This window comes from Rhinatrema bivittatum, chromosome 10 (genome assembly GCF_901001135.1).
Source record: "Rhinatrema bivittatum chromosome 10, aRhiBiv1.1, whole genome shotgun sequence".
Lineage (NCBI taxonomy): Eukaryota > Metazoa > Chordata > Amphibia > Gymnophiona > Rhinatrematidae > Rhinatrema > Rhinatrema bivittatum.
Window position 1 is genome coordinate 24,783,777 of NC_042624.1, and position 19,962 is coordinate 24,803,738.

Consider the following 19,962-nt stretch of genomic DNA (forward strand, 5'->3'; position numbering starts at 1 on the left):
TTATTTGGTTAAAGATAGCCAGATAACTTTAAGATTGTGCAACTATATTCAAAGAACGTAGCCAGCTCAGCACTGAAAGATGTAGATATTGGGCCCTAGTGCCATAGGCGTTGGAGCTGTAGGGCCCATACCCCACACCCTCTAAGCCCTGCAAAATGTTTAGGAAACTTTGTGGGCCCACAGGCCAGCTCCCCCCTCTGCGATTCCATTTGTGGCAAATTGAGTGCCCCCTCTTCCCATCCTCCTTAATCCCCCACTCCCTACCACCCTTCTAATCCAACCTCAACCCTTCCACTCCTGCTGACACCCTCTAACTGGCAGCAGCTCTGGGGGCCACGATACAAGTGCACTGTTCTGCTGGCGTCATGTATTTCTTTGACAGCATCGCTGATAGCATAAACCTCCTCTACTAGCATTGCAGTCAAGGCAACGCATGACACCATCGGAGTGGAACATGGCTGCAGCCATTTAGAAGGTGCTGTAAAAGCAGGAGGATTGGCTTTGGCTTGGGGGTTGGGGAGAGGAAGGGTCACTCTTTAATTTACCACCTCCTTGGGCCTTTTAGCCTGCAAAATTCTCTAAAGATTTTGGGGGCAGTGAGGATGATAGGCCCAATGGCCACAATGTCCTCAACATTGATGGGGGAGGGGAAGAAGACCCCTGGCCACCGGCCCTAACTTATTTATTTATTTGATTTATATTCCGCTTTTCAACACTTCAGAGCAGATTACATTCAGGTACTGTAGATACTTCCCGATCCCCAGAGGGCTCACAATCTAGCTTTGTGTATTTATTATTATTTTGTTTTACATTCCTTGCCACTTATCTGACTATATTCTTTGAATAGAGCTGCATAAGGTTAAAGTTATTTGAGAGTACATTCCTGGATAACTTTAATCCTGCTCCTGAGGCTAGCTAGTTATTTGGCTAATTCCAAATATTACAGTCAGCTGGATACGTGGCCTGGCTTAACTCATCCCTGTCCCAAATCACCCTGAAATGCTGCTAAGTTATCCGGATAATGACTTAACCGGATTAAATATAACTGGATAAGTACAGATATTAAAAAATTGGTATTTATCTGCATAAATCAAAAGCTATCCAGAATATCGACTTCACAAGCTTCTATCATGTTACTTCAGACACGTTTCTGTTACCATGTTCTTAACCATACTTTTCTCAAATACTGCTTTTTCTAGGGTGGATGGCTTTTTAAATGAAATTGTTCAAATGTTGCATGCTTTTTGTTACCCATTGTGCTGCCCAACCCTGTCCTGAGGGTGCACCTCATCGTTCATGCACACTGAATATGCATGAGATATGCAAGGATTGGAAACTTAGTGCATGAAACTCTTACCTCATGCATATTCTTCGTGCATATCCAGAAATCCAGACCACTGAGCTGTGCCTCCAGGGCAGGGTTGGGAAATGCTGAAGTAGGGTATTTTTCTGTGAACACCTTTCGTATTTTCATCTGTTTAAGCGATAGGAATGTAGCTTAGGTTCTGTGTATCTTTTTTTTTTTTTTTTATAGCCTGATTCTCTTCTCTAATTTCATATAAATTATGTTTACATTCAGATCTGCTTAATTTCTAATTGGGTTACCTAGATAAATATATCTGGGCATAGGTAATGCCTTAATTCAAAGGTAACCAATCCCAGTAATCATATGCATATATCAGCTGTAATTAGGTTTGCCAATCATCCCAGATCAACTGAACAGGCTGATCCAGTTCCTTGTTTGCCCCGTTGCATGCATAGAGCTGTGGTTTTGATTGTTCCATGAATTTTCCTTAACATGGTCAGAACTACATTCTGTGCATGCAACGGGCAATACCAGGACTGGATTAGCCTGTTCAATAGACCTGGGGTAAGTTGGCACCCATGATGACTATTCATGCCAACATGCCACTCAGTGGTTCTCATTTGAATTGGGAAGCAAGTTGATTTGTGTATATTTGTTTTTAAAACTAGACTAATGTGTGTCCCTGGAGGACTGGATTTGGTCTGACCTTGATATTACTGAAGGCTTATGTTCTGACATACATGGCAGATTGCTATTTTTATCTCAGTGTGTTAATTTTAAATCCAAAAACCTTAGTATAATCAGATTCTGTTGCCTAATTTAGGAGTGGCAGGGACTATACATGGGGTCTTGGAAATCTTCAGTTGTAAAGTTACCGATGACTTGCTTTAACATGTTATTCCAGGATGTGCTTAGCATGAATAAAAATGTTAGCAACTCATGGCATTGTGATCAACTGTTCCTTGTAAAGTGAGATCACTAATTGCTTTCTTCCCAGCCTCCCTCAGATCTAGCCGTGGTCTTGTACAGTGCAGAGCTAGCGCAGTTTGCAGATGACTTGAAGAAGTGGAAAGACAGATACGTTGTGGTGAAAAATGAGTATGCAGTGGAAAGCTATGAAAGTAAAGAGGTAAGCTGAAATTCTGGGATTCACATGCAACTAATTACAATCTGATTTCTGTTCTAACTAGAGAGTGAAAGCACCTTGCAAATAACTCAGACATTTCTGGCTCTGGTGGACTGAAGAATATTTAACATACTGAGTCTGATCAGTGATCCATGGAGTCTAGTATCCTGTCTCTGACATTGGCCAGCCTTGATGGGGAGATCCATTCCTTGTAGTTTACTCTCAGCTCCTGGCATACTTAGGTCTACCTGTCTAATTGTTCATGGATCTGTCCTTCAGAAACTTGTCTAAACTTTTTCTAAACCTGGCTACGTTACTAGCCTTGATTGCATCCTTTGATAACACATTCCACAGCTTAATTTATGTGTTGATTCAAAAAAATACTTTTTAAAATGTATTTTAAATCTGCTATCAGTTTCATGGAGTGTCCCCTAATCTTAGTATTATTTGAAAGGGTAAATAACAATCCCCTACTTACTTTTTCCACCCAACTTGTAATTTTATAGATATCTACTACATCCTGTCAGATCCTCTCCAAGCTGAAGGTCCCTAATCTGTTTAGCCTTTCTTCATAAGAAAACTGTTCCATATCCAATATTCTGTTTTTCAGTAAAATAATACAATAAAAAACAAACAAATACAAGGGAAATTACAAAACACTCAGAAGAAAGAAAAATAAAATAGATGGCATCTTAAGAGCATAATGTAAAAACATAAGACTTTCCATACTGGATCAAACCAAGGTCATCAAGCCTAGTATCCTGCTTCTAGCAGCGGCCAATCCATATCACAAGTACTTGGCAGGATCCCAAGGGGTAGATTGATTCCAAGTTGCTTATCCCAGGGATAAACAGTGGATTTCTGCAACTCCACCTTAATGGTTAATGGACTTTTCCTCCAGGAACTTGACCAAATCTTTTTTTAAACACAGCTACACAAATGTCTTTCACCACATCCTCTGGCAATGAATTCCGGAGCTTAATTATGCACTGAGTAATAAAATATTTTCTAATAGTTTTAAATGAATCACCTAGTAACTTCATTTTGTGTCCCCTAGTCTTCTTACTTTTCAAAAGAGTAAACAACCGATTAACATTTACTCATTCGACTCATTATTTTATATCTCCTTTCAACCATCTCTTCTCCAAGCTGAAGAGTTCTAACCTCTTTAACCTTTTTTCATAAGGGAATAGTTCCATCCCCTTTACCATTTTGGGTACCCTTCTCTGTACCTTTTCTATTTCTGCAATATCTTTTTTGAGATGTAGTGACCAGAACCTCACACAATACTCAAGATGAAGACGCACCATGGAGCAATACAGATGCCCTAATATTCTCTGTTTTATTCTCCATTCCTTTCCTAATAATCCCTAGCACTCTATTTGCTTTCTTGGCTGCTGCTGTGCACTGAGTAGAAGATTTCAACATATTAAGAACGATGACGCCTAGATCCTTTTCCTGAATGGTGACTCCTAATGTGGAACCTTGCATTGTGCAGCTATAATTTGGGTTACTTTCCCCTAAATGCATCACTTTGCACTTCTGTACATTAAATTTCACTTGCCATTTGCATGCCCAGTCTCTGTTTAGCAAGACCCTCTTGCAATTTCTCACTATCCTCTTGTGATTCAACAGCTTTGATTAATTTTGTGTCATTGGTAAATTTGATCACCTCACTGTTCCCATTTCCAGGTTGTTTATAAATACATTAAAATGCAGTGGTACCAGAACAGATCCCTGGGGCACTTTCTTCACCGGGAAAATGTATCATTTAGCCTTACTCTCTGTTTTCTGTCTTTTAACCAATTCACAATTTCTCTCATGAGGGACTTTGTAAAATGCTTTCTGGAAATCCAGATACACTATATCAACTGGCTTACCTTTATCCATGTTTGTTTTTGCCCTTGAAAACATGTAGCAGATTTGGGAGGCACGACTTCCCTTGGCTAAATCCCTGTTGGCTTTGACCCATTAAACTATACCTCTGTATGATCAGCAGTTTTATTCTTTATGACAATTTCCACCATTTACAAATGTCCAATAGCAGGTCTGCAATTTCAGGTTTCCGTTCTTTCAGCACTCTGGGATGTATCATCTGGTCCAGGTGATTTGCTACTCTTTAGTTTGTCAATTTGCCCTCGTACATCTTCCAAGTTCACTGAGATTTGTTTGTTTGAATTCATTACCTTTGAATATTATTTCTGGCATGGATATCTCTCTTACTTATTCCTCAGTGATGACAGAAGCAAATAATTCATTTAGTCACTCTGCTATGGCTTTGTCATCCCTAAGTATGTCTTTTACCCCTTGATTATCTAATGGCTCAACTGACTCCCTTGCAGGCTTTTTATTTCAAATGTAAATGTAGAAGACTTTATTATGAGTTTTTGGTTTCATGGTAAGCTGCTTTGCCTTCCTTATCAATGCTTTGCATCTAATTTGCCAAGGCCTATGCTGTTTCCTGTTTCCTTCATTCGATCCCTTTTCCATTTCTTGAAAGATGTTCTTTTAGCTATTATAGCCTCTCACCTCACCTTTTAACGATGCTGGAAGTTGTTTAGCCTTCCTTCCACCTTTTCTAATGTGTGGAATACATCTGGTTGCAGGGTCGGCGGGAGGCATTAGGCAAACTAGGTGGCTGCCTAGGGTGCTGTGAGCGCCGCGGTCGTTGTGAGGGCATTGCACGGCACCTGCGCGATTTCTTTCTCTCTCTGTGAGATCGCCGGAGAGCGAGAGACATCGTGTGATAAGGTGACATCACCGCCTAGGTCGGCTGAACATCCTTGCACTGGCACTGGGTCTGCACTTCCAAAATGGTATTTACATGCCTGATCTAAACTTTTGCAGTTGCTCTTTTCAGTTTTTTCGTAAACATTTTCCTCTTTTTATCATAGTCACCGTTTTGAAAGTTAAATGCTGTTGCAGTAGTTTTTCTTTAGTGTCCTCCATCCAGTTAAGTCATATTTGATCATGTTGTGATCCCTGTTGCTGGGTGGCTCCAACACGGTTACCTCTCGCGCCAACTCCTGTGTTCCTCTAAGGACCAGGTCTGAAATAGTTTTTCCTCTTGTTGGTTCTCGTACCATCTGCTCCATGAAGCAGACATTTATTTTATCTAGGAACTTTACTCCTCTAGAATGTCCTGATGTGACATTCACCCAGTCAGTACTGCATGAAAGTTGCATCAAAAACAAGTCAAGATCAATAATCTTTACACTTTCACTGCAGTTCAGCCCAAGGAAGCAATATATACAGGATTCCATATAAAGAATTTGGCAATACTGTTAGTTTTCTCCATAGCCACTGCTTCATATTTATAAAGCATGCAAGCACATTTCCAGCAAAATCTGATCTTTCCAATCACCTGCAACAGATTTAATGCCAAAGATACATTAGGTAAAGCTAACCAAACAGCAGAAAGGAATCTTTGAAAAGTCGCAGATTTTAGTATAACGGTTTGATATTCTCACTGCGAGGTTTCCTATCCCCCCAACTTGCTTCCAAAAAGCTTGAATGTCGTTGCAGTAAGACAAGCATTTATTAGATGATCCAAGACCAGCCTTGAATTATTTGGGAGGAGTCCAGAGAGATCTTATGAGCTATGAAACATAGCAATTGTATTTATATTGACAGAAAGATTTACTCTATGTACTTGGTTCAACATATGTCCAAGAGTTTTATGGACTTATTTATGTAACCAGATTCATCCTTCCACATTTTCTCTGTTTAATGTTCTAATATCCTCTCCGCACTGGATGGCCAGGGCGTGTAACCTTAGTACATGTCAAAAGAAGATCGAGACGAGCGTAAGATCTCAATTCCTATCTCACAAGTCTGAAAACAATATATTAGCTGTAGCCAGTGGTGCTTTTCTCCAAGGTCCTGCCTGGCCACCGACCTGGAACCTCTTTGAATTTGCTTCTTTTTCCCATTAGAGAAAATGTGAAAGATGGAAGCTTCCACCTCTCTACCTTTTTTTACATTTTTTTTTTAGAAATTTCCACTGACTGTAACCACTTGAAATAGTGCCATTGGGAAAGTCATGCTTATCCTTAAGGTTCTGAGAAGACATCATCATTCACAAGCACAGAGGGATTTTTTCCCCCCACCATTTTAAATAGGGACAAGTTTGGTAAACTGTGCATAGTAATATGTTACAGTATAGTGGTTAACTTTATTTAGTGCTTTATAGTTTTTACATCACTGTGAGCTATTTTGGAAGTGGATCAATAAATGTATGATAACATTTGATTGATTCTTAGCATTATTCTGGGATTTCTATACTAATTTTATTTATTTATTTATTTTTTGTTTTTTTATACCGATCTTCCTACATTAGATGCAAATCAAACCGGTTAATTTTAGGAGCAAGCACCATTTTAATCAACTCAAGTCTGCTCCACCACACTAAACAGATAGCAGAACAATCAGAATAGATTCTGTTCATGTTGCTGATGATGGTTAATGATAATTTATTATGAAATAAGATTCCAAGATATTTCATATTGTACATAACCCATTTAAACTTTCCCAGGACAGTCTTATGATAAAAGAATATTGAAGGGGAAGACCCCAAATTTAAATGAGAGCTAATGAACTTGAGAAGGAATTAGAAATATATAACACAGTATCATCAGTGCAGACAGTTTGCATTCAGCCTGGGGTATATGAGTCTCATTAATCAACTTATCCATCTGATCGCACCAAGTACAGGTTCCAATGCAAACTTAAAGAATAAAGGGGTCCAGCGATACCTTTGTTTGGGGTCCTTTTCCTAGTTCAAAAAAGTCAGATAACATATTATTAACTAGGAGACTCGCCCTTGAACTATAAACCACAGCCACAAAATTATTTTCACTGCCAAAACAATCTAAAATAGATGCTTCCACTCTGGTCAACTGCATGCTTTTTCAGCATCTAGGGAGAGGGACCGTAAATGGTTCCTTTTTAGGGTGAGACACATGGTTCAGCACATTCTTGAAAAACAGAGGCTTCAAGGTCAAAATACACAATAAAGAATCCAAACGCTACCCTTCATCTCAAGGAGTCCCTCAAGGATCATCCCTCTCACCCACTCTCTTTAACATCTACCTCCTCCCTCTCTGCCAGCTCTTAACCAACTTGAACCTAAAATACTACCTATACGCCGATGATGTCCAGATTGTGATACCCATCAAAGAATCCATCAAAAAAACTCTAGATCTATGGGAATCATGCCTCCAAGAAATCAACTCCCTCCTCTCCAGCCTGAATTTAATCCTAAACTCAGCAAAAACTGAACTCCTTCTCTTATCCACTGAGAACAGCCTCACCCCAACAAATCCTTCAGTAAATTTACAAACAGCCCAAGTGAGAGATCTGGGAGCGATCATCGACAATCGGCTAAACCTAAAAGCTTTTATAAACCAAACCACCAAGGACTGCTTTCATAAACTGCATGTCCTAAAAAGAATAAAACCACTGTTCCACAACCAGGACTACAGGACCATCGTACAAGCAATAATCTTCTCCAAGTTAGACTATTGCAATTCTTTATTATTAGGTATCCCATCAGCACATACTAAACCTCTTCAAATGGTTCAAAATACGGCAGCCAGAATTCTGACAAATACTCGGAAAAGAGATCACATCACCCCAATTCTCAAAGACCTACACTGGCTGCTGATTCATTATAGAATACTATATAAGTCCATCACCACAATATTCAAAGCCATCCAACAAATCGCTCCACTCAACCTTCAAATCCCTTTCAAAAAACTCACATCCTCCAGACCCATAAGAGAGCACTAAAGATTCTCTTCAGGTACCTCAGTCCAAAACCACCCACCACATAACGTTCAGAGACAGAGCATTCTCCACAGCAGGACCTCCTCTTTGGAACTCTATCCCAACGGAGCTAAGACAGGAACCTTGCCTCTCAACATTCAGGAAAAGACTCAAAACGTGGCTTTTCAAACAAGCCTTCCCAGACTCAGATTAAATTCATTACTCACCTAACAACCTACCTTCAAGCACTACCAATATCCAGAAAACCATTACTTCTGATCTCTACCCCTATGTAAAAAACTCTACCTTTCTATTTTCCACCCTTATGTTTAAAACCGCAATTACCTCAAATGAACATGTCATTGCAAATCACAAAATGCTTTATTCTGTACCCCGTCATACTTCAGGTTAATACTCGATGTTAAAGTTCCTATTATTTTTTCTCGCTCCTAGTTTTACGCCTCCGTTTTATTGTAACTGTAACTTTATTATTGTTTTAGCACTGTTCACTGTTTTCCGTTTATCACTCCCCTGTTTATTGTAAACCGGCATGATGTGATACCCTCACGAATGCCGGTATAGAAAAAATTAAAATAAAAAAAAAAATATTACAAAAGAGGTTATTGAGCAAGGGAAGTTTAATTTTTAGGAAACTGGATTGGTCCTGATGAATTAAATCCCCAGCTAAGCATTCTGAGCAAGGACTTTTCAGTCTGTGTTGATTAGTAGATAGGCTTACAATTTTGGACGTAACGAACCTTGGTTCAGCTTTTCCAGTACCATAGTCATGGCCTTTGTGAAACTTCTTTTCACGTTACCTTCTTGAAAGTAATATTGATATAGAATGTCTAATTTTGGAACGAGTCTATTATTAAATATTTAGTAAAATTCCACAGAAAGGCTGTTGGGCCAAGCAGATTTACGAGAACGGAGGATCGTAAATGCAAGTTCAGTTTTGTTATTTGTGATGGGTTTACATACACATTCTGTGCCCACAGAAAGAGTTGATCTGATCAGCAGAACTAGAAAATCTTGTAAACTCTGGGAACAAGAACCAATTTTAAAGTAGTATTGCTTAAACTGATTTTACTCACCCAAATCCTGTTTCTTTTCTTCCGGGCTTTAAATATTGAGCTAAGAACCCACCCGTTTAATTCTTTGTAGCATAATACCTTGAATGCTGCTGAAAGATAGATCCCGCCTGCTTGTTGGCTCATTAGTTTATCATTTTTAACCTGTAATCGTTGTAATTTTATCTCCCCTGGGAAGATGTCTGCATTCCAATGCTGTAGCTTCTTTTTCCAGTTCACCTGGTTCTTTGTTTATTTTTTTTTTTCAAGAATTAATACTTCAAGAATACACTTGACACAGAAAAAGAGAAATTAGAACATTTAAATATATACAGAAAAATACTAACACTTCATTTGTAGCCCATTAAAAGATGAGGGATCCAAGAAAGAAGGTGTAGAAGCAGGAACTAATAAGGGTAGCAAAGTGTTGGAGGAAAGCTAGATTTATTTATATTCCACTTTTTGGCAAGTATTTCCCCTAACCCCAGGGGGCGCTCAATCTGAGTTTGTACCTGAGACACAGGAAGGTAAAGTGACTTGTCCAAGCTCACGAGGAGCAGGCGTGGTCTCCCTGATTCTCCTGGTTCCCGCTCTAACCCCTAGGGTACGCAGACTAACACAGCTGGCTCACCCCAAACCATATCACTCCTCTAAATCACAATCTCATCCTTTCGTGCCAAGCGCCCCAGTATCTTGATTCATTGAAAGAAAAATCTTTCCTTCTTTCCTGAGTCACTTTAAGAGTCTAGGAATATTCAGCTTCTTTAGGGGGCAATTTTATAACAGCCCACATAAATTTGTGGTCCCTCCGAAAATGATCCTTCCTACCCATAAAGCCTGCTAGTTTGTTCCAAAAGAACAAACCCATAAATGACACTAGCTGTGTTCTGTTTTTCGGGATGACCTTTCCAGTTTGGACCTAATTGTTGTCAGACAGTTAAGCTTTACCTTGACTTCCACCTTGGGTGCTTTCATACTGGGTGTTAGCTGGTGTGATAACATCAGAATAAAAGGCGATTCACTTCTGAGAAAGAAGTCATACAGTGGTGGGATTCAAATTGAAGAAAGAACAAAGAGGAACAAGGGTGACATGGGCCCGTGAACTAATTAAGTCTGAATAACAGAAATACTGGTGATAGACGTTATCGTGGGGTAAAGGATTGATATAAAATAATGGTTCTGTGACGTAAGAAAAACAGTCTTTAACAGACAGCTAAAGATTCGTATCCCTAGGGTTGTAAGTGGTGTCGTAGGCCACAGGGATTATAGATACATATGTGTAATATCATGTTATGAAAAGTTATTTCATGCCTGTGCCATTACTGTTTGATTTTGATGAGTGAATGTGTATGAATGTGTGAGTGTGGTGTGTTATATGACACACTTTTAATGTGATTTGGGGATAATATTGTTACTAAAGTTTTGTAACCTCTTATATTCAGTGGTATAGCATCAGCAACACTGACAATATTTGTCAGGTATTTTCTTTAAATATAATGTAATATAATTCATTTCAACTGGAGTTGTAATGCTTACTTAGGGAAATTTAAAAACCACAAGCTTAGATGCCTGGAGTGGTTTTCCATATATTTAGTTAGTTAGATTAATTTCTTGCTAATACACATATGGGCTGTAGGTGAGCTCCAACAATTAAATATCAATGTGCAGTGGATGATAAGATTATCTTGTATAAAAGGACTTAATCTCTTAAACTGAATGCTTCAGACTTTCAGTTTACCCTTATGCTCCAAGATAAGACTTTCTTGCTTTTGTGCCAATAACTGAAGGTTGCCAGTTAAGGAAACAATATTTAATCAACCTTTTGGCTAGAAAGTGTCTTAACAGGTCATGCAGTATTTTAGCCAGTGGAAGCCCAGGTGGTCTGGACAGGCTGCCCCTAAAGATAACCTTCATGCAAGAGGAGTAGAGATTTGCACAATGGGGCACAGTCTCTAGCAGATCTTCCAGTGGCCCCTATTGATCCAGCTTTGCTCCCAGACCAATCAAGTTGTCTAAACACCCTCAGCATCCTTTGTCCCACATGCTGGATAATGGCAGCCAAGTGACGGTGGATCTAAAGCTTGTCCCAGGTCTGTGCTGACCTCTGTAACCTTGGCGAATACGAGCATGTCAGCCAGATTATTGGTCTAGAGGCAAAGGAGGTTCCTGGTCCGGGAAGCTCAGCATCATTTCATGCTCCAGACAGGCCACCATTTCTCCATCAACAGAGTTTCCTTCCCCCAGTAACTCGCCAGTGCCAAATGACACCCAAAGATCCATCCTCATCTGCACCAGCAGTAGGAAATTAGGCTTCTAGGGGTAAGCCTTGACCTTCTTTTTATGTTTACCCATTTTAGAAGTAAACTGACTGAATGGAAACAAAATCTGATCTAGGAGTTACGGAGCTCTGCACAGCAACTGTCTTCAAGTTCCCATCCCTAGATATTCTTTAGTCCAAGCTGTATTACCACAAAAACTGATCATTTCCTTTCCACAATGTGGCTTTAAAAGCATCCCAGATTGTGTACATAAGTATCAGTACATTCATGTTAAAATGAAAATTATTCCTAGATTATCTTATTGATCTATGTCAAAAACTGGGATCCTGGTGTTAGTCAGTTGAAAGAAATTAAAAATACAACATAATTTGAAATAAGGATGCTTTAAATTCCAGTTTCAATTATTAAAGGCATCAACCATTTGAATGTTAAAAAAAAAAAAATTCAGTTTGTGAGTATGCGTGGTAGGGGACTGAAAAAAAAAAGTTAATCAATTGGCTGCAGCGGTCTCCAGGAATCTGACAGTCCATGTTTCATCATCAGGGACTTAGACAGTGATGGTTTACATTTTGCCTGCCTGTACAAAACGAGATCACTGGCGGGTTAACATCTCCTTGCTCAGTAACTGGAGTATTACTGTATTCCAGTAACACTGGAAGAAGCCTTAGGGGCAATATTTAAAAAATCTAACTCCTTCGTACCAATAGAAGACAAATCCTTCAGCCTTTAACCATCTATAATCACTTCAAATATTTCTTAATATATAGAGCCCATTTTTTTTTTTTTGAAGCAGTAGAGAAAATAGATTCTCCAATCACCACCTTTCAGTCTTAATGATGCTCCAGTTGACAAATATACAAACATTCCTTTTTGAGCTAATTAAACATTGTTTGCTTTTAATTGGAGACATAGTTTTTATATATGGTAATTAAAGTGACATAAGCACATTTAACTTTTGGGAAGAGAGAATTACTCATCTATAGCACTTATTAATAACCGTGACATTACCTACATGGCATGTCTCCCGAGCAAACCGGAATAAAACCAAAAAGAAGTAAATGAAAAATATATCCTGCACCCAAAACGAAGAGAGAGAGAAAATTTAAGCCCCCACCCAAAGTGAGAGACTTCCCAGTAATACCTGGGTATAGGCAGGGCCGAGATGTCTTCATTCCGACTGGTTGATGCTGAATATTTTCTTCCTGTCTGGTAAGGAAATCTGAAGCACTATACAGTAATTAGTCACCATCATGGCAGTTCTGAAGCAGTTTTTAAATTGCATTGTAATTGTCGAGCATGTCTTTTTGTAAAGCTCTTGGTGTGATAAGGGGCCCTTGAGTTTTCCTTGAGCCCTCGGCTTGTCGTACCAACACCTTAACTCACAGCAAATGCCCTTCCTGTCCATTGCTATTGCTTATATTTCTTATGGATAGTAATGCTGTATTATATGATTAGCAGGTGGTAATATTTGCTTTCAGTAAGGCTTTTTTCTTCTCTTATTTTCTCCCTTCAGGCCTGCCAAAAGGGAGCTGAACCTAAAAGTAAAATTCTTCCATCAGGAGGGAAGGTGGTACTTTCCGAGGAAGAATACAATGTGATATCTGACAAGAACTTCCCTGATCCCATTGGTAAGCATCACAAAGCTAATTGTTCAGCAGTATATATACATTTTAATGCAACAGATAGGAAATAGTTTATTAAACAGAATGTATATGCAGATAGATACTAGAAGTTGTCTACTGTCTGACTTTTGCAAGCCATTGTTTCAGTATTACAAACCTAATATCATCTCATTGTGAGATTTGGGCCTAATCCTGAGTTTTCATATTCGGGTTTGTTCTGTTCATATAGGGCTGGATTTTCAAAAGGTTATGCGCGTAAGTCCGGAGGATTTGCGCGCATAACTGGCCTTATGCGCACTGGGCCTATTTTGAAAAGGCCCAGCAATGCGCGTAAAACCCCGGGATGTGTGTAAGTCCCGGGGCTTTACAAAAGGGGTGGGGGAGTGGCCAGAGGCCTCTGAACAGCTGCTGGGTGGGGGGAAGGGCGGGGGAGGTAGGGGAAAGGAAGGTGGGGTGGGGGGAAGGAAGTTTCGGAGCGGCCTGGGAGGGAACAGGGGAAGGCAGTGGGACTCGGGTAAGGCTCGGTGCCACAAGGTGCACAATTGTGCATCCCCTTGTGCGCGCTGACCCCGGATTTTATAACATGTGCACGCATGTTATAAAATCGGGCGTACATATTCGCGTGCCGGGTAGCGCACGCACATGTTTTAAAATCCGGCCCATGAGCTCTTGAATGAATTTGATTCATTAATCAGTAGGGATGTGCATTCATTTGAAACAAAAGCGTAAAACATGATAAATGAGCGGTTTTTGTTTTGTTACAACAAAAAAATGTCATCAATTTGTCATTTTCAGGAAATAATGCACACTGTTAGCAAAACAGGGCATGCTTTTTATTTAGATTTATATTCCAGGTTTTTTGCACTTTTCTCCGCACTTCAAAGTGGATTACATTCAGGTGCTGTAGGTATTTCCCTATCCCCAGAGGGCTTACAGTCTAAGTTTGTACCTGAGGCAGTGGAGGGTAAAGTGACTTGCCCAAGGTCACAAGGAGCGACAGCAGGACTTGAACCCTGATCTCCTGGTTCATAACCCATTGCTCTAACCCCTAGGCTACTCCTCCACTCCTTTTTACACCTCCCCCCCCAAAAAAAAAATCTCCAAAAGTCGAGACTAAGGCAAAATAAAAATGTGTGTGCACATTCCTATAAATCGGTAGCTGTATAATTATTGTATGGAGATGTTCTCGGGGCAGTCTGAAGGGGCAGTATAGAAATCTTCTCACAAAGATGATTCAAAGAAGTCACATGAGGACCCGAGTTTTGAATTTCAAAAATATGGGATGTTCTTGGAGGAAGAACTAGAAGACTGGAAGAAAATGGGTGAAGTGGAACAACAGTGGGCCAAATTAAAAGGAGCTATTACAAAGGCAACAGATTTATAGACTAGAAAAGTAAACATTAGAGGAAAAAGACAAAAGATATCTGAAATAGACCTCAGAGGCCAGGGCTCCAGGCTTGGGCCTGATCCTGGGCTAAGGCCCTGGCATCTGGTCTGACCTGAGGCCCAGTTGTTGTGACCTGGCCTCCAGGCTGGGCCCCAGCATTGGGCCTGGGCCCGGGCCCAAACATCGGGACCTGGCATTGACCCTGGCCTAGGCTGAGGCTCAGGATTTGGGACTGGGCCCTGTTATCGACCCTGGGTCTGGGCCCTGGTCTAGGTCTAGGCCAAGGATCAGATGTCAGAACTCTGCCTCTGGGTTGGGCCCTGGCATTGGGCCCTAGTTTCTGGGTAAGATCGAGGCCCAGGCATTAGGACCTGGTCTCCAGAGCGGCACTAGCATCAGGCCTACGCAAAGCTGAGGCTTCATTCTTGGGCCTAGGCCTCTGTGTCGGATCCCCCCTGGACCCAGTATGTGGGAGCTGGGGAGGATCCTGGCCCAACATTTTTATGGGTAGGTGGGATGGGAGGCCTTGGAAAGCCTTGGGATTTTTTTTTTTTTTTTTTTGCCATTTATGTTTGAGGGTTTGTTTTTTTTTTTTTTTGTTATTTTATGAAATGAAATTTGGGGGAATCCCCCCCCCAAATGAAACAAAAAATGAAACATTTGTATTTCTTCACATCCCAATTCTTACATAGGTTTTGTTTATTTATTTTTTGGATTTTACCATATTTTATTTGTTTTATATATTTGTTGGTTCTGTTTTATTCTGGATATTATGTATGTAACGTTTGTTCACTGCTTAAAGCTTTTACCACTTAATCAATTAAGAAATCCATTAAAGACCAGGCTTGACAGGAGAGCTCCCCCTGCATGGGTACCAATTATGTAAACTGCGCTTATTGTCTTAGATGAGATAGAAAGCACATTTGTTTGTTTGTTTTGTGATTTTTAATTAGTTTGCCAGGTGACTCATTTGGTGCAATGTTTTCCTGTAAAGCTCTCTGAGATAGTCATTAAAAAGGAGCTTCAGGCAGTATATCAAACATCTTATATTTCTGGAGAGATGAGTCTGTGTTGTGTAAAGTGCAATTAACAATTAACTGCTTTGATGCCCATGGCCAGGCTTGGTTCGGCATTAGCCAGGTGAGACACAACATGAGTGATGCTGATTGGAGCTGCAGGATGATGCGCTGTGTCTAACCATTCCTGGCCGCAGGGAATGTAGAGCTGAACAATAAGTGATTATTACTTTTTAAAACTCACACTCCCTGAAAATGCATTAGTTTGTCTAAACGCAAACTAAGCCCACTGTGTACTGTGCATGTAACAAGCTGGACTCTGCATGGTGTATGAACTAGAGGGCCCGGTTTTATGTTATGGCCTTTGAAACTGTACAAGTATCTCCCCTGATCCCCTCAAATAAATGTACTTTTCTTGGGTGAAAACCAAGCCCTGGGTGAGGTGACAAACCTAGGTCTGGTTTAGGAGAGGAGAGGAGTGCTTACGCTGGCTTCCTCTCTATTCAAACCATGGAGACTGTCACTCTTGAATACCTCCCAAATAGACCCTTTTCACAATAATTACTATTCAGGAAAACCTTAAATATCTGCTGCTGTTTGCCAGGTGGAAGCCCAAAATGCAGGGGGGTGAATCGACTCCTAAAGGAATAGACTATTCCTAGGAATAATGACAAGATACAGGCAGGCTGCCACATTGAACAATGCAGCCAGGCCCACGACTTCAAGCTTTGGGCTGTAAGCTATGTTACAACAGGTTGCTGCACAGCTCCTTAAGCTTTCTTGCCTGGCTGTTCCTCCCCAGAAGGTCACAGATTAACACACACAATTCCTGTATTGTTCTCTTTGTTGTTGGTATTCCACGCACAGTGTATTATTGCTGCACTGTAATATGAATCCACTGTTAAATGGAAAGGCACATCTGTCATAAACCACATAACCTAAAATACTTTCAAATACTGCACTGAGTTAGGACTTGAAGATTGGGGCTAAGATGAGAAAGCAGCAAAGGTAAACAAATGCGTGCAAGATGGGTAATTTTACAATAATAATAATAATAATGAGTAACTCGCTGCTGAGCAAGCCATGGTGAGAATGCTGAGATAAGACGACGCGCTAGTTTCTTGGAAAGTAAAACATTCTGATTGACCGTGATGTAAGATTCGGCACCGCGTGGTAACAGTGCGAACGGATTTGCAGCGAGGAGAAGGCTGAAGCTGATGGACCTCTAGTGTAATTTGAGGTTAGTCGGCTCAGGGCTTGCTGTGGCACAGTCTTGAGTTGCTTGATCCTGTTTCTTACTGTTGGCGCTGATGAAGCCACGTATGGGTACAGAAGGACCATGTGCGTGCAATCCATCTGCACCTGGAGGTAATTCTCCCCGTGCTCCATCGTGATGCACAAAAGAATGGTTACGGAGCTGGCGGCTGCAGTCTTTTGACTTGGAGCTATCCTATGAAGGTTTAGTTGGATGGTAGATGTCAGAAAAAACTGGCAGGGTTTCTCAGATGAAAAAATAGTGCCCACAGATGATTACATTGAGTGATAGAATCAAAGTCCTTAACATGCAAAGTTTGTCGTCATCATCCCATGATATAATGAAGCAGCAACATAGAGGTCAATGCTCAGTGAGCTGGTGAGTGGCAAAGTATCTTCCACTGAAAATACTTGGCCAAAGTTATCGAGATAAAGTTGTCTTGAATACTTTGTTACTCACTGGCTTACTCGATATTGGTGTAAAAAAAGCCTCTTCCTCCTCCTGCCCCATCAATATCTTCAAAAAATTAGCACTGCAAGTGGGGCCGACCCCATCCCCCTTCCCTAACTTAAACAAAATATTAGTAAAAGATCCTCACCACACCCCTATCCTGAACTCCCAAAAGGTTTCCCCATGAGAAGCGAGAGGTGTAGAGTATTTTAACCTCCTCCTGCTTGTCTAATATATAAGTGCTGCCAGTACTTATGTATTCATTTATTCACTTCATTCTGCCCTTATTGGTCCTTCATTGACATAAGAACATAAGAACCTGCCATACTGAGTCAGACCGAGGGCCCATCAAGCCCAGTATCCTGCTTCCAACAGTGGCCAATCCAGGTCACCTGGCAGGATCCCAGCAGTAGACAGAGCCCATGTTGCTAATGCCAAGGGATAAATAGTGGATTTCCCCAAGTCTACCTGGTTAATAACAATTTATGGACTTCTCCAGGAACTTGTCCAAAACTTTTTTTAAACCCAGCTAGGCTAACTGCTTTAATCACATCCTCTAGCAATGAATTCCAGAGATTAATTATGCATTGAGTGAAAGGATTTTCTCCAATTTGCATTGAATGTACTTCTTAGTAACTTTCTTAGAGTAAATATCAATTCACATTTACCCATTCTATTCTCTATCATATTCCCCCTCAGCCATCTCCAAGCTGAACAGCCCTAGCCTTTTTAGCCTTTCCATCCCCTTTATCATTTTGGTTGCCCTTCTCTGTACCTTTCAGAGTTCAGCTATCTTTTTTTGAGGTGCGGCGACCAGAATTGCACGCACTACTCTAGGTGCGGTCTCACCAGGGTGAAACAGAGGTATTATGATATTCTCTATTTTAGTCTCATTTCTTTTCTAATAATTCCTAACATTGTTTGTTTTTTTGACCACTGGAGCACACTGAGCCGAAGATTTCAATGTATCATTCACAATGAAGTTTAGATCTCTTTCCTGGGTGGTAGCTCCTAATATGGAACCTAACATCGTGTAACTACAGTGCGGGTTACTTTTCCCCATGTGCATCACTTTGCACTTACATTCAGTTTCATCTTTGAATTAGATGCCCAGTCTCGCAGGGTTCTCATAAAAGCACTTGTAATTTAAGAAGTTGGAATAATTATGACTTACCACAGAGTGTTAAAATATACATTTGTTTCTGTTTCCCCCTAGTTATAGGTAAATAATTTGCTTATATTGCTTACTGCTATTTATTGTTAAATAAGATAACATAAAAAAGTTTATATTTAATATAGTTGTGGGGTCTGGCCTGGAAGAAAACTGAATTTTGAATCTATTTCACTTTCAGCCCTCACTGAGTCGTAATGTTTTGTCAGTTAAGCAGAGGAAGGGCCGAGCGGGCGCCATTGCTGGGCTGTGCTTAGGGCATCAGTTGGCCGTAATCTGGCCCTGAGGTTGAGCCAGCCTTCTCACCATCCAGATACGCTACATCGACTGAGTACTCCCTCATGAGGAGACTCCTCAGGAAATTATAAAGTCATGGGATAGGAGGCAGTGGCCAAATGTGGGTTGGTAACTTGCTAAATAAGCCAGGAAACATGGAATAAAACGTAATAGTTTTTCCCAGTGGAGAATGCCCCAGGGATCTGTGCTGGGACCAGGGCTGTTCAACACATTCCTAAATGATCCGGAGAAGAGGAGCACAAGTGAGGGGATCAGATTTGCGTATGACACAACATTATCCAAAAAAGCAAACAGAATGTTAGGAATGCTTCAGAAAGAAACAGAGAACATCCTAATGCCTCTGTATCAATCCATAGTGCAGCCGCACCTTGAGTATTGTGTGCAGTTCTGGTCACTCAAAAAAGACTAAGCAGACACTCAAAAAAGACATTCAGGAAACGGAATGTGAAGGACGAGAAAAATGATTGAGGGTTAGAGATATGTAGTCATTTGCAACAATAGGAAATAAAGGTGAAATTTCCTATTTCATTGCATTTTGGGAAGAAAAAAATTGATAGCAACTGCACATGTAAGAAACAAAAACCCCACCCCAATCCTTCAAACGAAATGGAAAGGCCCCCACCCTCCCGATCCCCCCCCCCCCCCCCCAAGACTCTCTCAATGTCTCTGATGGTCCAGCAAGAGCTCAGAGTGATTTCCAGCTCCCAGGGGCCGTCAGCTGCCAGTATTCAAAATGGCGCCAGCAGCCCTTTGCCCTTACCATGTAACAGGGACTACCGGAACCATTGGCCGGCTCCTGTCACATGGTAGGAGCAATGGATGGCCCATGCCATTTTGAATACTGGCAGCTGATGGCCCCTGGGAGCTGGAGATAGCTCTGAGCCAGGGACTTGGGAAAGCTGCCACTTTTCTCTGGGACTGAGCAGCGAGGAATGGATCTGCTCTTTAAGATCTGTAGGGTACTTGTGACCTGGATTGGCCATTGTCTGAGATGAGGAAGCTTGGCTCGATGGACATTTGGGCTGACTTAGCATTGCATAGTTCATTTTCTTTGGTTCTCATGGGCATGAAAAGTAATAGTGCCTCGGTGAGGTGTTGTGGCACACAAGATTTTAGGTGCTGAAATCTATTGATTCTGTGTGGTACAAGTCTTCAACCAGTCTTCAAATCTTATGACTTTCTGTGCAGACAACTGGTTTTGTTCCCAAGAGTGTCAT

At 40.8% G+C, this 19,962-nt stretch overlaps 1 protein-coding gene across 1 annotated transcript in view; it reads left to right on the top strand.

The window, feature by feature from the left end:
• The window catches only part of LOC115099991 (protein Niban-like), a 178,184-nt gene that overhangs the window by 77,754 nt on the left and 80,468 nt on the right, over window positions 1–19,962 (top strand). The window contains exons 3-4 of the mRNA XM_029618115.1: window positions 2,304–2,435; window positions 13,061–13,175. Of these exons, the coding sequence (XP_029473975.1) occupies window positions 2,304–2,435; window positions 13,061–13,175 (247 nt within the window). The remainder of the gene's footprint in view (window positions 1–2,303; window positions 2,436–13,060; window positions 13,176–19,962) is intronic.